Below are 21378 nucleotides of genomic sequence, written 5' to 3' on the forward strand. Positions count from 1 at the left end.
CTCATCTAAATCCTTCTTAAATGTTGTCCGGATTCCCACCTCTCCCACCCTTTCAGGCAGCGACTTCCAGATTCCCACCACCCTCTGGGTGGAAAAGGTTTTCTACAAATCCCCTCAATCTCCTGCCCCTTAAATCTATGTCAATATGTTATTGACCCCTCCGCTAAGGGGAAAACATTCTTCCTCTCCACCCTATCTATGCCCCTCATAATTTTGTACACACCAATCAGGTTCCCCCTCAGGCTTCTCTGCTCTAAGGAAAACAACCCCAGCCTACTCAGCCTCTCTTCATAGCTGAAACGCTCCGGCCCAGGAAATATCCTGGTGAATCTCGTCTGCACCCTCTCCAGTGTTATCACATCTTGTGGTGGCCAAACTGCACACAGTAGTCTAGCTGTGGCCCGAATAGGCGGTTTATACTGCTCCATCATAACCCTCCTGCTTTTATGTTCGATGTCTTGGCTAATAAAGGCAAGTATCCCATATGCCTTCTTAACCACCTTATCTACCGGTCCTGCTGCCTTCTGGGATCTTTGGGCATGCATCCAAGGTCCCTCTGGTCCTCTGTACTTCCTAGCGTCCTCCCGTTCATTGTATACTTCCTTGCCTTATTAGGCCTCTCAAAATGCATCACCTCACACTTTTCATGGTTAAATTCCATTTGCCAATGTTCTGCCGATCTGATCAGCCCGTCTACATCAGCACGGTAGCATTGTGGATAGCACAATCGCTTCACAGCTCCGGGGTCCCAGGTTCGATTCCGGCTTGGGTCACTGTCAGTGCGGAGTCTGCACATCCTCCCCGTGTGTGCGTGGGTTTCCTCCGGGTGCTCCGGTTTCCTCCCACAATCCAAAGATGTGCAGGTTAGGTGGATTGACCATGACAAATTGCCCTTAGTGTCCAAAATTGCCCTTTGTGTTGGGTGGGGCTACTGGGTTATGGGGATAGGGTGGAGTTGTTGACCTTGGGTAGGGTGCTCTTTCCAAGAGCCGGTGCAGACTCGATGGGCTGAATGGCCTCCTTCTGCACTGTAAATTCTATGATCCTGTAATCTAAGACTTTCCTTCCTCGCTCCTTATCGTACCACCAATTTTCATATCATCTGCAAATTTACTGATCATACCCCCACATTCACATCTAGATCATTCACGTACATTACAAACAGCAAGGGACCCAGCACCGATCCCTGTGGTACACAACTGGACACAGGTTTCCAGTCAGAAAAACAACCTTCAACCATTACCTTCTGCCTCCTGCTACAAAGCCAATTTTGGATCCAATTTGCCCAATTGCCCTGGATCCCATGGGCTCTTACCTTCTTGACCAGTCTCCCATGCGAGGCCTTGTCACAAGCCTTACTGAAGTCCATGTAGACTACATCAAGTGCACTGTCCTCATCTACACACCGAGTCATCGCCTCGAAATAATCAAATTTGTTGACATGATCTCCCTGACAAAGCCATGCTGATGATCCTTGATTAATTCTCATCTCTCCAAGTGGAGATTAATTCTGTCCCTCAGAATCTTTACCAAAGATGTCCCTACCACTGATGTTAAGACTCACTGGCCTGTAATTATCTGGTTTCCCCCACTTCCCTTCTTGAATAATGGTACATTAGCCGCCCTCCAGTCCTCTGGCACCTCTCCTGTGGCCAGAGAGGATTTGAAAATTCATTTCAAAGCCCCTGCAATCTCCTCCTCTGCCTCCTCCCACTCAATGCTAATCACAGTCCCCCTCCCTGGTTTCTAGACCTACATCACCCTTCGTCATAGTGAGTGCAAGTGCAAAATACTCATTCAATACCTCGCCTATGTCTTTCGGCTCCAGTCACATGTTGCCACTTTGGTCCTTAATGGACCCAACTCTCTCCCTGGTTAGCCTCTTGCCCCTAATAAACTTATAAAACATTTTGGGATATTTGTTTATTTTGCCCGCCAGTGTTTTTGTCCCCTCTTCACTCTCCTAACTTCTTTTTTGTTTGCTCTCCTATACTTTCTATACTCCTCTAGGGTATATGCTATTTTGAACCCCCTGAATTCGCCAAAAGCCTTCCTTTTCCCCCCGTATCCATTTCTATATACCCCTTGATAGTCGGGGTCTCTGGACTTGTTAGTCCCATCCTTTACCTTTTATGGGAACATGTTGATATTGTACTTTATTTCCTTTTTGAATGACCCCTGCCCCCACTGCTCTGATGTGGATCTTCATTCAAATAGCTGCTCACAGTCCACTTTGGCCAGATTCAGTCTTATACTACTAAAGCTGGTCTTACCCTATTTCTGGTCCATCTTTGCTCTTCTCCATAACTACCTTAAGATCACTATCACCGAAATGCTCCCCACTGACACCTCTACCACCTGCTCAGCTTCATTCCCTAAAATTAGGTCAAGTACCTTCCCCCTCTCTTGTAGATTTTCTTTCTGCTGGCTCAAACAGCTCTCCTGGACGCACTTTCAGAATTCCGCCCCCTCTAAGCCTTTCATACTTTGCCCATCCCAATTAATACCGGGGAAGTTGAAATCCCCGACGATTATTACCCTATGATTTTTACATTTCTCTGAGATTTGTTTACATATCTACTCTTCTATCTCTCCCTAACTGTTTGGGGGCAACGTGATTGTCCCCTTTTTGTTTTTAAATACCTCATCCACCTGGCAGTGAGTCCATTCCAATGTTGCACATTGGTAGAGGCTAATCCTGTCCCCTTGTGACATCTTTACCATAGTCAGCAGCAGAACCCTAGCCGTTCCCCCCCATCCTAAATCAGACTTCTGAAGCTAATTCTAGCGCTCTTGCTTCCACCCAAAGCATCATCAGCCCAATTTGTAACAAAGCCTGATTAACCATCACAAATAAGACCTTTGTTTTTCCCAAGTACTTGGAACACAAACAGGCTGTGCGCACCAACAGGTACATGCTGGTGTTTATGCTCCACATAAACCACCTCCCACCTGCCTTCATCTAACCCCCATCAACTTATCCTTCTGTTCAGTACATTGGAGGGCTCCTGCTCAGGAACAGTATTTTTGGGGTCTAACGCCCGGTCCCAGGGGTAACAGAGGCGGCAAAAGCAGGGAGAAGGCACAGTGAAGAAGGATGTCGAGAACAAGTAAAAAAACGGCCGTGAAAAAAGCAGCTGATAGTCCGTCGGGGAGTGGCAAGGTCACCGCGGGGACGGCAAGGAAAATGGAGGCTGGGGCACCAGGGGAGGCCGCATTGCCCAGGGCTGAAGAAATGACTACGGTGATGGCCGCGGAACTCGAAAGGCAGTTTACAAAACACATGGAGGCGATGAGGAAGGAGATGGGGGCGGTATTGAAAGTGCTGGTGGAGGAGGCGATTCCCCCGGTGAGGGCGGCGGTATTGAGCGCAGTGGCGACGGTACGGGAGCAAGGCGAGGCGCTGAAGGAAGTGGAATAGACATTATTGCAGCACGGTGATCAACTTACCTCAATGGGGAAGGAGATGCGGAAGGTGACAGAGATCAACGAGGGTCTGCGAGCCAAAATGGATGACTTGGAAAACAGATCCAGGCGACAGAATCTGAGGATTGTGGGTCTTCCCGAAGGAGTGGAAGGCCCGAGGCCGACTGAGTATTTTGCCGCTATGCTGGCGAAGCTATTGGGGGGAGGGTGAATTGAGAAGTGGTCATGTACTGATGTAGCCTCATGTAACTGTGTTTTTTCACTGCGGCGGGTGTATGTGCTAAATGAGCCAACGTTGTATATACTTGGACAAGGGAAGAGAGGGGACTTTCACTTGCAATGATGGTTCTTTAGAGCTTGGGTGTGTACGCGGGGTGTGTGTGCTGAAGGGGATTCCTTGTTTTTCCTAGGGCCGGGCAAGGGGGAAAGAGACCTGGGCGGGGGCCTCCACGCTGGCCGGTTTAAGCTGGTCAGTGAACGGGAGTGAGGTGGGGGAAGGGGCTAAGACCATCGGAGCCTGGCAGAATAGGTACCGATGAGTCTAGCCGGGGTGGAAAGATGGGGGGAAGGAACGGAGGTTGGGGGGAGGATTTTTGTAAGAGTAAGTGGAGGGGAGGAGCTGGGGGGGGGGTGGCTTGCAATGCATGGGTGTCATCTACGGTACTCTTTTGGGGATTGGATGGTATTGAATGTTAGAGGGGGGGGGGGGGGGCACTATCGGTTAATGGTGACCATAGGCGATTCCTACTTCCTTTCTCTTTTATTTCTCCTTTGTTTGTACCACCGTGGGAGGGTTTGTTCTATTTGATGTTTATATTGTCAGGTGGGTCGTTTCTTGGGGTGGTGGGGGGATGGGATCGTTGTTGTTGATAAGGAAATTGACTTTGTATTGGTTACCGTTTACTGCGGGTGGGGCGTAAATTCTGGAGAAAATGGAGAATAAAAATATTTTACCAAAAAAAATATCCTTCTGTTCCTTTCTTTCTCATGTACTTATGTAGCTTCCCCTGAAATGTACATATACATATGTTATTCACCTCAAACATTTCATGGGGTAGCAAGGTCGACCTTCTCACCATTCTCTGGGTAAATAACTTCCTCCTGAATCTTCTATTGGATCTACTGGTGGCTCTTAATTTTGTTCTTGCCTGGAGGCGGGAGCATCTTCCCCAAATATACCTTATCAAACCCTCCCATAATCTCGGTGGCCTCAAATCAGGACACTCCTCAGTTTTCTTTACATTCAGAATTCTAGCAACTACACCTGTTTGACCCTCTCGGAGCCCACCGCCCAGCCTGTACTGACCCTGCCCCATCCCGGAGAATGCTGCAGCACCAAGAATAGGCCATTCAAACAGAATTGCTCTCAAAAGTACCTCCAAGCCATCAAAAGGCCCCGCCAATTCACCTCAGATCAAGAAACCCATAACCAAGAAAGACTTTGGCGGACTTTGAAGGGGAGGGAAACTGGGATAATTCTCCTTTAAGCAGAGAAGATTATGGGGAGGTGTGTTCAAAATTCAAAGAAGTTCAAAATTTTGATAAGACTGCACGAGAAGAAATTTTCCACTGGGGGTAACCAGAGACCACAGAGTTAGGGCAACTGGCAAAAGAACCTGAGGCAGCGACAAGACTCCCCCAAGTAGAAACATCTTCCCTACAGCTATCTTATCAAACCCTTTGGTAATTTGAAAGATCCCCATTTGCTGACCTTTCAGTCTTCCCTGCACTCGAGTAAGGAGCCTCACTCAGCCTATTCAATATTTCCAGGCAGTTTATACCCTCTCTGCTCTGGTGTCAGACATGTAGATATTTTCTGCACCTTCTCCAGTGCCCCCACTTGTACCCAAAGGAGGGAGATCACAAAGAGAAACAAAATTGGGGAAAAATAACTTCACCAAATACCTCCATAGTAGAATTCTTCGCCTGTTAAATGGTGCAGCTTCTTTTTTTTCTTATGAAAATCGGCAGCCAACAGGAAACCTTCAGCCTCCTTAAAATAAAACATCAAAGCTTGGATTTAAGTTCAGAACTTTGTGGGAATGAAACACAAAAGCAAGTACATTTAATAGTGAGGGCCAGGGCATATGTTAATCCATGCAAGTCAAGGCTAAATGGACAATTAAGAGATGAACAACAAAGTCATTTTGGGCATGCCCGAAGCTTAAGGGATTCTAGCAGGGTTTTGCAGATGTCATGTCCACGGTACTAAAAACAAGGGTGGTGCCGGGTCCAGAGGTGGCGATTTTTGGAGTGTCGGAAGACCCAGGAGTCCAGGGAGCGAGAGAGGTCTTGGCCTTTGCCTCCCTGGTAGCCCGGAGACGGATATTGCTAGCCCCCGAAATCGGAGATCTGGGTTAGCGGCATGGCTGGGTTTTTCAGTCTTGAGAAAATCAAGTTCGCCCCAAGAGAGTCAATGCTAGGGTTCGTCCGGAGGTGGTAGCCGTTTGTCGACTTCTTCGGGGAAAATTAACTGTCAGCAGAGGCAAAAAATATAAAAGGGGGGGGATTAGGCTATTTGCTGTTTAGGGTAGGAGGGACTTGTTAGGGATGGAGATGATTTATGCAATATGTTTATATTTGGATTTGCCTTTTCTGTTGGTGTTACTGTTATTATTATAAAATTACAAACACCTTAATAAAATGTTTTTTAAAAAAGAGATGAGCAACAAGTTTTTTTGATTAGAACCAAACCAGAGAATGGGTGGTGTGGTGCATTATAACTCTAGTCTTTCCTCTCTGTTGTCTGGGCCCTCAACAATTGGGGCGAATATTTCCTGACGTTGATCGCTAAGGAATCCCAAGGAAAATGAGCTTGGATCATTACACCCAAATTCCCAGCAGTCTACAGCACAAACCTGCCCTCAAAATTCCACAGTTTCTCAGTGGACCCTGGCGAAGGAGAAGAAGGAGCAGCACCTTATGAGAAAGGGAGCAACTTGCTCGTCAAGTCGTGGAAACATGCTTGCAGTGGGTAGAGTTTGCCCCTTGCAGCTTGTGGAAACGGCTTCAGGGGAAGTGAGCATCCTCCAGGGGGCTTTGAGAGGCCTTGCGGTCAACGTAAAAGATTGCAAATGCAAAAAGTCAAACTTCTTGTGACGTTATTGGCACTTGCAGAGGTCTCTGGGTTACAACGGTAATAATATTGAAGCCATGATGTGGAGATGCCGGCGTTGGACTGGGGTGAGCTCAGTAAGAAGTCTCACAACGCCAGGTTAAAGTCCAACAGGTTTGTTTCAACTCACTAGCTTTCGGAGCGCAGCTCCTTCATCAGGTGAATCCTCAGATGAATAATAATGAAGGAATAGATCCATTTCCAATTAGAATACACTTCTGCTGTCCATCAGTCATCGGAGCAATGTAATTTTGCCGGGTAACTTTACATTTCACGCATTATTCAGGACAATCTTCCATCACCTGATTCCAGGATGTTGAAGGCAATGGTCCGAACCCCACTGCTCCATGTGGAAGTGAACAATTCGTAGAGGTAATCTGCGATCAACGATGATCTAACCACTGTGGTACGGGACAAGCTTGACGGTTTTCTCATGCCCGCCAATTTTGGGTGTCAGTTTCATACCATCGTCCCAATCAAGTCAAGCAGCTGGCAACATGACATTCAACAAGGAATTGGTTTGATGAACTTATCCTCACAGTAAGCAATGCAAGTTAAGACACTGATGCAAGTAACCTGGCTCCCTGCTCATTAGTGATGGCTTAGAAAGGAGCGCTCACTGCTGCTGTCGCATTTGGGTACCACAGGATGCGGCTTACAGTCAATTGACCAAGAGATCCCCCCCAACGGGGGGGGGGGGGGGGGGGGCTGGTTTAGCTCAGTGGGCTAAATCGCTGGCTTTTAAAGCAGACCAAGCAGGCCAGCAGCACGGTTCGATTCCCGTACCAGCCTCCCCGGATAGACGCCGGAATGTGGCGACTAGGGGCATTTCACAGTAACTTCATTGAAGCCTACTCGTGACAATAGGCGAATTTCATTTTTCAGCAGACGAGCTCTCGATCGCAGTGCGCCTCTGAGGGAAAGTCTTGGGCCTCCATCAAGAGACGGTTACCCCAGAGAAATTGAAACAGCTCAAATGGAGAATTTTTTAAAATGGTATTAAAAAAAACGTTAAAACCAAGAAGGTTAAACAAAAAAAAAAAAAAAGATTTTGTATTGATGGTTGAAACATCGGATAGGATGCCGTAAGGACGCAAGCGCACAAGTTAATGCCCGTGCTTATGAGGAGTATCTCCACGTGTACGGAAAGTCCTTTTTGGAAATAACACAAGAGATGTGATGTGGGTGAAAAATGGCAGCGAGGTCATGTAGATGAAAGAATTGAGAGGGCGTTTGTGAACAATGGATCTCATTGTGGATTGCAACCACGTCGGTAGATCCATGAAGAGGGAAATAGTCGCCCTCTTTATCGAATTCCTTTTAAGCTACGGTTCCACCGGCAGCACACACCCTCCACTATTCCCACACCAGTCATGTCTGTGCCTCAACAATGGACGAGCAACAGACTGGTCTGACACCAGCACGCCGTGTTTCTCAACCTCTCTCCACATCTGTGCAGTTCCAGCTTGGCATGGCTGGGTATCGTTCAGAAGGGGGGGGGGGGACCTGGGCTGATTTGCCTCCTTGAACGCCAGGGTAATTGCAGTGCCGCGCTACCAGCACCTTGCCCGAGGTCAGATCACTCAGAACAGGCCTGCGATCATACCCTCGCATCAGAAACTGAGCAAGGCATTGGAGGTTTGGGACCGTTTTCAGTATCATTAGTGAAAGGAACGCCAAAAATAAGAGAAGCTCCTGCTTTGAAGAGTTAGCTTTCACACACCTGCAATGGAGACCGCAGGTATTTTTGCCATCCTTTACGATGTACTTCACGTTCTGATAGCAACGCGACAATTGAAAGAGATGGGTGGTGAGAGGTAGGTGTCCATAAAGGCAGGCTTTACAGGCCGAAACTACATATTGGCTGAAGGAAAGATTGAATTCCACTGTTTAATCATGTTTGCCAAAGTTGAAAAAAATATGATTCAACAACAATCGGTTAGGTCCCACCCTAACCCAACTGCAGCGGCACAAAGCACGACGGTTTGATAAATGCTTTTCGGCAAAGGCTGGTGACCAGCTGGTTATATGTAATAAGGTTAAAAGTAAGTCCGTCGCGGTCAGTCAGACCACTCGTGGTTTCCCTGCTCTGTGCTGGCACGTACTGCGACCAAAATCGAAACAAGCACAACTGGATGTTGCTCAGCTTCCCCCTGCCTGAACCATAGCCCATGAATCTGGAGCCCTTCCGGTCACTCTATCTCTCTTGGATGGAAGAGGATGCGAGATGGGGCCGGCTGCACGCAGGGCCAGCAAAAAACAGCAAGGTTTAGAAAACAAAAACACAAACAACAGCCCTCACCTTCGCTTTCTTTTTGGCTGTCTTTCGGACTTCTGCATCTATTTCCTCCTCTTCTCTCAGCAAATCTTTATACGAGCGTTTCTTCTCTCGTTGGCTTCTGCCTGCTGCCAGACCCACCTCTTCAATTCCGCTTTCACCCACTACACAATCTGCAACAGCAGTAAAGGGCTCACAAATCATCTATTTATATTTTAAATGTGTATATATATTTACCCCTCCAGTTTTTTTTTGGGGGGGGTGGGAGGAGGGGGAAGGAACGTGGGGGGAGGGGAAGGTGCCTCATTGCAATGGTCTGTGCATCGCGCTCCTCCCCAGCCACCATCATTGCGATGACCTGTAGGAGTTGCGTTTCAGCAAGGGTGGGTTATTTCTATCGGGTGCGTCCCCCAGTGCAGAGGGGGCAATCCGCACAATAGGGCCCAGCTGAGAATTGATGGACGCGCCTCTCCCCATCCCGTCAACAGGGCAGATGAGTCTGTTCAATTATCATCTCCTCTTCTGCGCCATCCAAAGCCATTTACCGACTGAAAGAAGGCCTGATAACAGCCCTCTCCCTGTGACGCTCTGGATCCAGTCATTACAGTGTAATAGAGCACCACAGTGTGAGCTGCCCTAAGGAAGCCTTGCCTCTGCTTGCTGCCTCATGCACCTGACATGATCACAGGTGTACCCTGATATCTTGCGCCTCTCCAAGGCTCAATGCAGTTCAATGTACTGAGTAATGGTACTGTATAGACGAGTGTAAATGCCAAGTTGATACAAACACACAGCTGTGTGTTTCGGGCATCCACCACGATAATCTTTTTGTGCATGCTTGCCGAGGTTCCTCAAGGTAAGTGACGACAGTGATGGAACGCAGCCCATTCTTCCAGAGTGATAGCATCACACTCTCATCAGCCACCAGACAGACTGGCAGTGACAGCCAGCAGCCAATGCACTAAAACCTCAATAACATTCTTCAACTCAATGCCCAGAAAAGTCACCTCTGAACGCACGGGGCTCAAACTTTTAATTTCACACCAGCATGAAGTAAAATTTGTGCAGACGGGGAATGGGAGAATAGTTGTGGCACAGGAGGAAGCCATTCGGCCCATCGTGTCCATGCCAGCTCTCTGTAAGAGTAACTTGGCGAGTCGCACTCCCCTTCTTCCCCGGAGACCGACAATCATCACCCCCCCCCATCCGAAAGCCATGATTGAACCTGCCTCCACCACAGGTAGAGAGCAGGCAATTGTGCTGTGGACTCAAGTGAAAGTTGTATTAAAACAAGTCAAACTCGAAATGTTTTTGACAACCATGAGAAAAGTACTTTTATAAAAGCAAATTATTGCGGATGCTGGAATCTAAAACGAAAGAGAAAATGCTGGAAAATCTCAGCAAGTCTGTCAGCATCTGTAGGGAGAGATAAGAGCTGACGACTCTTTGTCAAAGTCCTTTAGGCTATCTAACCGGGTTGAATCTGAACGCAGATGTGCAAGGGCTTAACAGCCCACTGATCTGCTGTAACTGCTGTAACAAGCCAAACACGTTAAAGCTTGCATCCATTTTTCTCCGAGATATTTTGCAAAAAGTGCAGGGATGTTTTTACAAATCTGACAGCCGTTAACAATTGCCGTACGGATTGTTGCTGCAGATCAGCATGATCCGACAGAACAACGAACAAGCTCATGGGGCTGAATGGTCTGTTCAGAACGTCCCAAAGCGTCAGAGAGTCGGGCTCTGCTGCAGAACAGCCAAATGAAAATCCCAATGGTGACTAATAGTTGTATTCCGGCTTCCCTTGGAAAATGAGCATCAGACTCCTGATTGGGTTCCAGGTCAAGCATGGTTCTTAGAGGGGTCAAGCAAACTGAGCTCCGTGAACATTCCTGGAGGGTGCTACGACCATCTCGGGAGCCTTCCTTTACACTGAGGGGGAAGAAGTGCAAAATGAGACTGAAAACAAATAACTTAGCAGCTGGGCAGAAAATAATTGGAAACAATGCACATTTATTCGGTTTTTGAAAAATACAGATCAAACACACCAATGTAATGATTCAAGCACCTTTCGCGAACATGTATTTGTCTTCAGAGGTAAGAAACATCAAATCTGATGAACATAAGTTCCAGCCCCCACCACCACTTGCTACGCCTTCACTATCAACATCAAGCATTCCCAGGACAGGTACAGTGCCGAGCTGATGCAGAATAAAGTATCTTCGACAAGGCAGAAGAGGACCTCCTAAACGACCAAGCCTCTACATCCTCCAACTTGCCTTGTACTGGCAACAGAGACCCACAAGGCGTGGAAGCTTCGCGGCTGCCAACCGGGGGGGGGGGGGGGGGGGGGTCGATTTTGCTTACGGCCAGTGCCTGATGGTGGGAACGTAAACAGAAGGAGGCATGACAAGGGAGCTGGCACGGGATTGCTCTCGGGGAATCTAAGCGGCAAACGAAAGGCACCTCAAGATCACTTATAAATTGTGGTCCCATCTGTGCGAACTGAAGGAAAGTCTTGTGCTGTAAACTTACACACGAGGGGTAGGGGGTGGGGGATTTAAAATTGAGATAATTCCTGGAGGCAGCTACCACAAATTTTCATTCATTCATTCTGATGTGAATTGGAACCCAGACCCAGGAGATAAAAGATCAATGTTCTAAGTCACCGTGCACCCAGTTCCATTAACCATTTAAACATCCATATTAACCATGTGCTTTCAATACAAATGTATTTGTGCCCACAGCGAGGACTGCAGCATTAGTTTGATGTCCCGTCACACGATGTATATATTTTTTTCCAATTGAGGGGCAATTTAGCGTGGCCAATCCACCTACCGTACACAGTCTTTCGGTTGTGGAGGTGAAACCCACGCAGACACGGGGAGAATGTGCAAACTCCACACGGACAGTGACCCAGAGCCAGGATCTAACCCGGGTCCTCAGCGCAGTAAGGCAGCAATGCTAACCACTGTGCCACCCTACACTGTATATATTCTAAATCAAATTATCTTACTGCGCTGTAATTAAACTCCATTCAGTTACACGTAGAAGATAAAGATTCCTGCTATAAAACCAGATATAGAAAATACACTCCATCTGATTCACTCAACATAATTGTACTTTTATTGTGCCTTTAACATAGTAAAACGCATCAAGGAGTTCACGGGGTGTTATGAAACAAAATTCGCCACTAAGCCATGTAAGACGATATCAAAAAAGATAACCATAACCTTGGTCAAAGAGGTAGGATTTTAAGGAGCTTCTTGGAGGAGGAGAGAGGCAAGAGGCAGACAGGCTTAGGGAGGGAATTCCAGTACCTAGTGGCCAGGCAGCTGGGGGGCATGGTCGCCAATGGCAGAACAAAAGAAATTGGGGCTGCACAGAGAGATTCTGACTGAAAACTCTACCACTTGGCCCACTGCGCAACGGCTGACATTTGTGGAAGAAAATGGAGCCCCTTTGCCCGTGCAACCCTGTATAGTACAGCCAGTTCCACTTCAATACTGCGAGCTGGTGTACTGATACCAACGACTGATACAAACCTGCAAAGGGAGGAGATGGACCAGACTAAAGCCACAACAGCTGGCCAGGCCCCAGGGATTTGGACGAAGGGTGGGTGGTGGGGGCGGAGGCCCTCTACAGGAATCAGCCGGGGTTTCTGTTCCTGGTTACTACTGTGCAGTGCATGTGAGCATTGCGACTTGGATGGGTTGATTCATGGCTGAAAGGTTCTTGAGCCCAGGAGCCTTACTCGTGTCCTGGGCTTCTGATGTTTCTGCTGGATTCTAACCGACACGGATTTTACAAGATCACATTTGAATCGACTCTCAGTGCCAATCATACTTCAGTGTGTTAGTGTCTCTCGGTGAAGGGGGGAAGAAAATCGCACAGGATGCAGAAATCAATTGCTGAAATAACGGAAATAGGATTACTGCACTGCAAAAGGAGGGCTAATAGCAAGATGTACAAGAAATATTAAATGCTTCTTAAATGCTTCAGGTCTAGTCGGAAAATTAGGGTCTGTCCCTTGACACAGATGGCACTCCGAACATTTCATACGTCAAAAAGAGCTATAAAGCTGTAAACGCAAACACACCAAATCAAATGTCTGTTGTACTTTGCAGAGACAACATTTGACAGAACAGAGTTTCAAACGGCAAACAAACAAGCTTAAGAGATGTCAGGAAACCAGCCGTGGAAAAACCAGGAGCTCCCCAGCTTTAAAAAAAAAAATCATTTTGGATGCAAATGGATTGTTCCCAACATTCTGGCGTCACCCAAAATAAATTACCTTCTTTTTTCTTGAGTGCTTCATCATAAGCCATGACTGGAATTTAAAATACTGCCCGCGTGTGTAAACATTTGGAAAACCAGGTGTTGCAGCAGTTTGCCGGTTTCATCTGAATATAATCCTGCAGCACATGAGAAAGAGAGGGAGAGACATCTTATATATTTCAACATATCCCCTCTGACAACACACGACCATCAGGAAGAACTTTTCTGGGGTTAAGGAATGATGTGATGGGACTTAAGCTACAAAGGGGTTTTGAATCAATTCGATGTTCAGTCACTGAGCAAAGGAGGAATCTGAGCAAAGGAGGAGACAGTCTATCTTCAACATAGCACGGTAGCATAGTGGTTAGCACAGTTGCTTGACAGCTCCAGGGTCCCAGGTTCAATTCCCGGCTTGGGAATCATTAACATGTTTGACAGATAGATCCATAGAATTCATGCAGTGCAGAAGGAGGCCAATTGGCCCATCATGTCTGCACTGATTCTCTGAAAGAGGACCCGACCTAGCCCCCCCCCCCCCCCCCCCCCCCCCCTCCCCCGGATCCTATCACCACCCCACCTAACCTGCACATCTTTGGACACCAAGGGGCAATGTTATCACGGCCAATCCACCTAACCTGCACATCTTTGGACACCAAGGGGCAATGTTATCACGGCCAATCCACCTAACCTGCACATCTTTGGACACCAAGAGGCAATGTTATCACGGCCAATCCACCTAACCTGCACGTCTTTGGACTGTGGGAGAAAACCAGTGCACCCAGAGGAAACCCACGTAGACACGGGGAGAATGTGCTAGCGCTGTAGGTAGCAGTGTTAACAGCGACAGTGCACCGTACCACCCACTATGCAGTAGATAGAGATGATCTTTCCATTTGTGAGAAAATCCATTAATGGGACTTATAAACACCAGATGGTCACTAAAAAGGTCCGCCAGGAAATTGATTGGCATATGTTGAGAACGCGGAACCTGTTACCGCATGGAAAAATCACTAACGCGTGGCAGAGATGTCTTAAAGGAGAAGCTACATTAGTGTACAAGGGGAAACAAAATAAGATAATATGTAGATAGGAAGAGATGTTGAAGGGTGCGAGAAGGCTTGTGTGGAGGGTAAACATCAGCACAGACTAGATGGGCTCATGCGGTCTAGACCCGCTGGAATTTAGAAGAGAAAGAGGCGACTTGATTGAACCATCCCGAGGGGTCTTGACAGGATGTCTCCTCTTGTGGGAGAATCTACAACTTGCAAAACTGTTTAAAAATAAGGGTTCAACCATGGAGGGCGAAGCCAAGAGGTTTCTTCTCTCAGAGGGTAGTGAATCCTTGAAACTCTCTGGTCGGTTTAGCTCACTGGGCTGGTTTAGCTCACTGAGCTAAATCGCTGGCTTTTAAAGCAGACCAAGCAGGCCAGCAGCACGGTTCGATTCCCGTACCGGCCTCCCCGGACAGGCGCCGGAATGGGGCAACTAGGGGCTTTTCACAGTAACTTCATTGAAGCCTACTCGTGACAATAAGCCATTTTCATTTTTTTTAAATTTCTTCCTCAAAAGGCAGTGGAAGCAGAGTCTTTGAATATTTTTAAGGCAGAGGCGGATAGATTCTCGATGAGCAAGGGGCTGAAGGGTTTTCGGCGGTAGGCAAAACGTGGAGGTGAGGTTACAATCAGATCAGCCATGGTCTTATTGAGTGGAGGAACAGGCTCAAAGGGCCGAGTGGCCTACTCATAATCTGTATATTCTGTAAATTCAGTGGGACATTCCTAGCTACGTATTATTTCCTCCTTGAGTTGACAATGATCGCTGCCCTTGCAACATCTTTAAATAGCACTTGCTAACCTGTCAGCAGGCAGTGTGATTAAAGAAGTTGCCTGACAGCCTTGGCTTCTGTAAGTCCTGCAAACATCCCTGCGGATTTCCTTTATATTTTCTCATGGGATGTGGGTGTCGCTGGCTAGGCCATCATTTACTGCCCACCCTGAATTGCCTTGGAGGAGGTGGTGGCGAGCAGCTTTCCTGAACCGCTGCAGTCCACGTGGTGCAGGTACACCCACAGTGCTGTTAGGGAGGGAGTTCCAGGATTTTGACTCAGTGAGGATGGCGGGTCTAACATATGATGAACGGCTGAGGATCCTGGGATTGTATTCATTAGAGTTTAGAAGGTTAAGGGGAGATCTAATAGAAACTTACAAGATAATACATGGCTTAGAAAGGGTGGACGCAAAGAAACTGTTTCCGTTAGGCGAGGAGACGAGGACCCGTGGGCACAGCCTTAGAATTAGAGGGGGTAAATTCAGAACAGAAATGCGGAGACATTCCTTCAGCCAGAGAGTGGTGGGCCTGTGGAATTCATTGCCGCGGAGTGCAGTGGAGGCCGGGACGCTAAATGGCTTCAAGGCAGAGATAGATAAATTCTTGATGTCGCGAGGAATTAAGGGCTACGGGGAAAATGCTGGTAGGTGGAGTTGAAATGCCCATCAGCCATGATTGAATGGCGGAGTGGACTCGATGGGCCGAATGGCCTTACTTCCACTCCTATGTCTTATGGTCTTATGGAGTGGTATCATTAACCCCGTTCTTTAACCAAATCACAGGCAGATTAAAGCAAAATTTTAAAAACGGAATCGTCCCCGACCTCTCAGGTGACGCAGCCACCAAAGCACACCAAATGGGAACGTCACAACTGAGCGATCGCGACTCAAGAGAACACATTTCATAGACAACCGCATCTGAAAATTATGGCCAGGGTAATTCTGAAGGAGGGCGAAGATTTGTCTTTCAGATGCGCTTCGGCCTTGTTGGTCGTTGTAAGCAATCTGTTTCAGAGTTTGGGGCGTTTTAATTCTTCACTCTGTTTTCTCATATCTCAGCTCGTCACACTATCTTCCCCAGCGCGAGACAAACATCAGCCATATTAATCGTGGCTGCAACAAGGCTCATTTCTCTTTCTCCACAACGGGGATTAAAACTGGAAATCATTTCCACTAATAAATTCCATTTTCTCACAAGTTCAATTGATAAATACTGATCGCTCCAACCACTGGAGGAAAGATTCCCAGGCTTCCCAAACTTCTTGCCAAATAAAGAGTTAACATTACAGCCACGTTGTCAGTACATGTGTTGCATGCTCCTTGTGCCCTGGTGATAAGACTCACCATGAATACCCTGGTATTCAAATGGTCTAAACCAGTGATTCTCAAACTATCTGATGTGGCGGACCGGCAGTTTTTTTTTTCAATGTGCCAGGGACCGGGAGTCTCCCGTGGCGTTGAATATCACTACTGTCTCTTTCTTTTCTGGAAACACTCCACGTATCGGCAGACGATGGCTCGCGTACCGGCACCGGTACGCGTACCACACTTTGAGTAGCACTGGTCTAAACAATATAAATATTTACACTTTGGACGCAGAGGGAGTGCACGGCTCTCACAGTCAATGTTGTGAGCAATCAGCACGCACCTCGCTTTACATGCAAATCATTTCAGCCATACCAGTAGGAAAAGAACTACACGGATGGAAATCAGCGGAATGTGGCAACCCTGTGAAAATGAAATGAAAATCGCTTATTGTCACGAGTAGGCTTCAATGAAGTTACTGTGAAAAGCCCCTAGTCGCCACATGGGTGCATGGTGCATGGCAGCCTGTGCATGGGTAACGGTCAACAAAATGTCTTGTGGGGGCCGCACTCAGAATCTAGATGAGCTGCATGTGGCCCCACAGGCTGCAGATTGCCCACCACCACTTGAGATTTGCAACAAGAAAAGTAACAAGGCGATCTGCAACTTACATGGCGGGTGTGGGGGGGATACATTTATTTTGTGCCTTTCACAAATTTAGGATGTCCCAAAGTGCTTTTACCAACAAAGTATTTTTTTGAAGAATATTCATTGCTGCAACGTAGTAATCAAAACAACGATGAGAGGGATAAATATTGTCTAGGACACAGAGGGCTCCCTTGCACAATATGCAGGAAGGTGCATGAAACACAAACATTCAGCACAGCTTCCTGCATCGCAGAGGAGTAGGACATCAACTGATTTGACTGAGCAGCATACAATGAGTTTTGGTAACTAACAGCGGCTTGAGAATCAATCACTAGTGGGGGTCCCACATGGATCAATATATGGGGATATTGTTCTTCACCATCTTTATGAACGAGCTGGTGGAAAGATACCAAAAATGCAGTTATTGAGATATGTTTGGTGTACAGCCCTTGGGTTTGAAAAGACTGTAGGTGGGACTAGGTACAATAAGAACATCGACTGGACCTATGTGTGGTTGACATCAAAGGCAACTGTAGAATGATGCACTTGGGCTGGGACAAGAAAGAACATATCCATCATGTGGACTGCACACTGTCTGTGTGGAGTCTGCACGATCTCCCTGTGTCTGTGTGGGTTTCTTCCCACAAGTCCCAAAGACATGGGGCGCGATTCTCCGCCCCCCACGACGGGTGGGAGAATAGCGGGAGGGCCTCCCGACATTTTTCATGCCCTCCCGCTATTCTCTCCCCCCCCCCATGCCACGAATCGCCGCTCACCGTTTTTTACGGCGAGCGGCGATTCACCGAGGCCGATGGGCCGGGCATCTGGGGGCCCGATTGGCACAGCAGTACCATGGCCGTGCCAAGGGGGGCATAGGCCCGCGATCGGTGCCCACCGATCGCAGGCCGTGCGTCCGTAACGGACGCACTCTTTTCCCTCCACCGCCCCGCAAAATCAAGCCACCACGTCCTGCGGGGTGGCTGAGGGAAAAGACGCCAACTGCGCATGCGCGGGTTGGCGTTGTCCAACCTGCGCATTCGCGGCTGACGTCATCGGCCACGTCAGCCGCCGTGACGCACGGTGCCGCGCTCCTAGCACCGCCCGGGGGGGGGGGGGGGGAATTGGCCCCGGAAGTGGGCGTGAAGGCTGTCGTGGGTCACGGCCTGTTCCACGGCAGCCTTTACCATTCTCCGCATTTGCGGAGAATCTCGCCCGTGCTGTTTAGTAATTTGGACATTCTGAAATCTCCCTCCGTGTACCCGAAAAGGCGCCGGAATGTGGCGACTAGGGGCTTTTCACAGTAACTTAATTGCAGTGTTAATGTTAGCCTACATATGACAATAAAGATTATTAAATTAAAAATTATTAAGACTGCTGAATGTAACTGGGGTATTAATATTGTCGGGATTCTATGAATTCTTTGACGGTCTATGAGCAGTGCTTCAAAGCTTTTATGGAAGTGAGTACGGGTGCTAGGACTTAACACCATGACAATTAAACAACATGGAACAAAAATGATCCTTTCTTGGTACGTCTTTCATATAGAATATTGTGTTAAGTTTAGGCCGCCTGCCATAGAGGCACTGGAACGGTTTCAGAGGGGATAAGGTACTTGATACCTACTTTAAAGGTTTCTAGTTATGTTCAGTTTAGATAGCTTCTCCATAACTTTAGAAAAGCGAAGACTATGAGGAGATATAATTGAAATCTTTCAAAATAATAAATTATTTTTCCTTAATTTTTCCAATTAAGGGGCAATTTAGCGTGGGCAATCTACCTACCCTGCACATCTTTGGGATGTGGGGGTGAGACCCACGCCTACATGTGGGAGAATGTCCTCACAGACAGTGACCCGGGGCCGGGTTCAAATCTGGGCCCTCAGAGCCGCAAGGAAGCAGCGCTAACCACTGCGCCACCGTGCCGCCCCAAAAATAATAAATTCTGCATCTTGTACTCAAATTCTTCTATGGCCTCACCCCCATTCTATGTCTGTAACCCCCTACAGCCCCAAAAACCTCTGCACTCTTCCAATTTTAGCCTCTTGCTAAATCCCAATTTATACCATTCCGCCATTGGCGGCCATGTCGTCAGCTAACTAGGCCCCAAACTCTGGAAACCCCTCCATAAATCACTCTGCCTCTCTCTCTCTCTCCATAATCACTTGTCCCCATGTCTCCTTATGTGGATCAGGTGTCAAATGTTGTTTGACAGGGCAGCACGGTGGCGCAATGGTTAGCATTGTTGCCTCACGGCGCCGAGGTCCCAGGTTCGATCCCGGCCCTGGGTCACTGTCCGTGTGGAGTTTGCACATTCTCTCCGTGTCTGCGTGGGTTTCGCCCCCACAACCCAAAGATGTGCAGGGTAGGTGGATTGGCCATGCTAAATTGCCCCTTAATTAGAAAAAATTAATTGGGTACACTAAATTTAAACAAAACTATTGTTTGACATTCACCTGTGAAGTGCCATTGGACATCTTACTGTGCACCAAGGCACCAAGCAAAAGCAAGGTGTTGTTATTGGAGACAGGTTAGGAAGGGACACAAGTTACAAAAGCATTGGTGGGTGAGGTACTTTCCACAGGGAGCCATCAAGCGTTGGAAGTGTGTGCAGATTCACAGCAAGCGTTGGAAGTGTGTGCAGATTCACAGCAAGCGTTGGAAGTGTGTGCAGATTCACAGCAAGCGTTGGAAGTGTGTGCAGATTCACAGCAAGCGTTGGAAGTGTGTGCAGATTCACAGCAAGCGTTGGAAGTGTGTGCAGAATCACAGCAAGCGTTGGAAGTGTGTGCAGATTCACAGCAAGCGTTGGAAGTGTGTGCAGAATCACAGCAAGCGTTGGAAGTGTGTGCAGATTCACAGCAAGCGTTGGAAGTGTGTGCAGAATCACAGCAAGCGTTGGAAGTGTGTGCAGAATCACAGCAAGCGTTGGAAACGGCACAGCTGGATAACCGATGAGTAGCAAACACTTGTACACAACAGCGCAGTGGATAATTAAGAGTTACTGTCACTTTGGGCTCCTGGAGCATCCTTGGGTGGGAGGGGGCAGCGAGGAATTTCTCACTTTTTCCTGGACTGTGTCTGCCCCTCCCACGGGATTGGGCAATTGTGTGAAGTGAGGGTGGGTGGGATAGAGAAAAACGAGCATGATAGTGTGTGTGTGTGTGTGTATGTTACACCATGTTGGGAAAGGAGACGGTTCATGGGCTGACTGCTTTGGTTCCTCGCTTTAGAATGTTTCCAATGCCACACCTCAAACACAGATTGCTCAGAGGGGTTAAATTCATCCTAAAATGTTGCAACAACTCTTTATATTCTCACCCAGTTCCTTCCCCTCCAATATCGTTACTTACTCCATTAACAATCTTGACAAGCTTCAAGTAAAATGGTAAACTACATCCGTCCGTACAGGCGAATAAAAAAGAACCACACAAGAAAAGCAGGGAGTTCTGCTAGTGCGTCAACCAATACTCCTCCCCAAAATAAGATTGTGTAATCAGTTAGCCCATTTAACACCCCTGCCTCTGAATCTCAACGTTCTGGATGGGAAAAGGGGCAGCACGGTAGCACAGTGGTTAGCACAGTTGCTTCTTCCCAGGGTCGATTCCCGGCTTGGATCACTGCCTCTGCGGAGTCTGCACGTTTTCCTTGTGTCTGCGTGGGTTTCCTCCGGGTGCTCCGGTTTCCTCCCACAGTCCAAAGATGTGCAGGTTAGGTGAATTGGCCATGATAAATTGCCTTTAGTGTCCAAAAAGGTTAGGTGGAGTTGCTGGGTTACGGGGATAGGATGGAGGCGTAGGGTGCTCTTCCCAAGAGCCGGTGCAGATTCGATGGGCCGATTGGCCTCCTTCTGCACTGTACATTCTATGATTCTAAGTCCACTCCAGGGCCTGAGTTGGATAGACTAGAACTTTTTTCCCTGGAGCTTAGGAGGCTTAGGGGTGATAGTATAGAGGTCTATAAAATACTGCGGGACATAGATAAGGTAGATAGCCAACATCTTTTCCCAAAGGTAGGGGTGTCTAAAACTCGGGTCCAGAGGGGCATTTTTTCATACAGAGAGTGGTGAGTGTGGAATGAGCTGTCAGAGGCAGTAGTAGGAGGTATGTATAATTTTGTCTTTTAAAAAGCATTTAGATAGGAAAGCTGGGTATAATAATATTTATCTTTATTGTCATAAGTAGGCTTACATTAACACTGCAATGAAGTTACTAGTCACCACACTAGGTTTGGGTACACAGAGGGAGAATTCAGAATGTCCAATTCACCTAACCAGCACGTCTTTCGGGACTTGTAGGAGGAAACCGGAGCACCCGGAGGAAACCCGCGCAGACACGGGGAGAACATGCCGACTCCGCACAGACAGAGACCCAAGCCGGGGAATCGAACCTGGGTCCCTGGCGGTGTGAAGCAACAGTGCTAACCACTGTCCTGCCATGACACCCATATAGAGGGTTATGGGCCAAATGCGAGCAATTGGGACTAGCTTAGTGGTAAAAACCAGGC

General features: G+C 47.8%; 1 protein-coding gene across 9 annotated transcripts in view; it reads right to left on the reverse strand.

Moving 5' to 3' along the window:
• Window positions 1–21378, reverse strand: part of hmgxb4a (HMG box domain containing 4a) — a 55450-nt gene that overhangs the window by 30871 nt on the left and 3201 nt on the right. For 4 of the 9 annotated variants that reach the window (XR_005458624.1, XR_005458623.1, XR_005458625.1 and 1 more), the window contains exons 2-4: window positions 13114–13234; window positions 8844–8992; window positions 5332–5419 (exon numbers count right to left, since the gene is read on the reverse strand). Coding sequence is in view for 1 of the 9 variants with exons in the window: in XM_038783440.1 (XP_038639368.1) it covers window positions 5332–5419; window positions 8844–8992; window positions 13114–13147 (271 nt within the window). In the remaining 8 variants the exon portion in view is untranslated. Of the gene's footprint in view, window positions 1–3450; window positions 3504–4380; window positions 4434–5331; window positions 5420–8843; window positions 8993–13113; window positions 13235–21378 lie in introns of those variants that run through there. The other 5 variants (XR_005458627.1, XR_005458626.1, XR_005458628.1 and 2 more) reach the window with 3 other exon arrangements.

The sequence above is a fragment of the Scyliorhinus canicula genome, chromosome 23 (genome assembly GCF_902713615.1).
Source record: "Scyliorhinus canicula chromosome 23, sScyCan1.1, whole genome shotgun sequence".
Classification (NCBI taxonomy): Eukaryota; Metazoa; Chordata; class Chondrichthyes; order Carcharhiniformes; family Scyliorhinidae; genus Scyliorhinus; species Scyliorhinus canicula.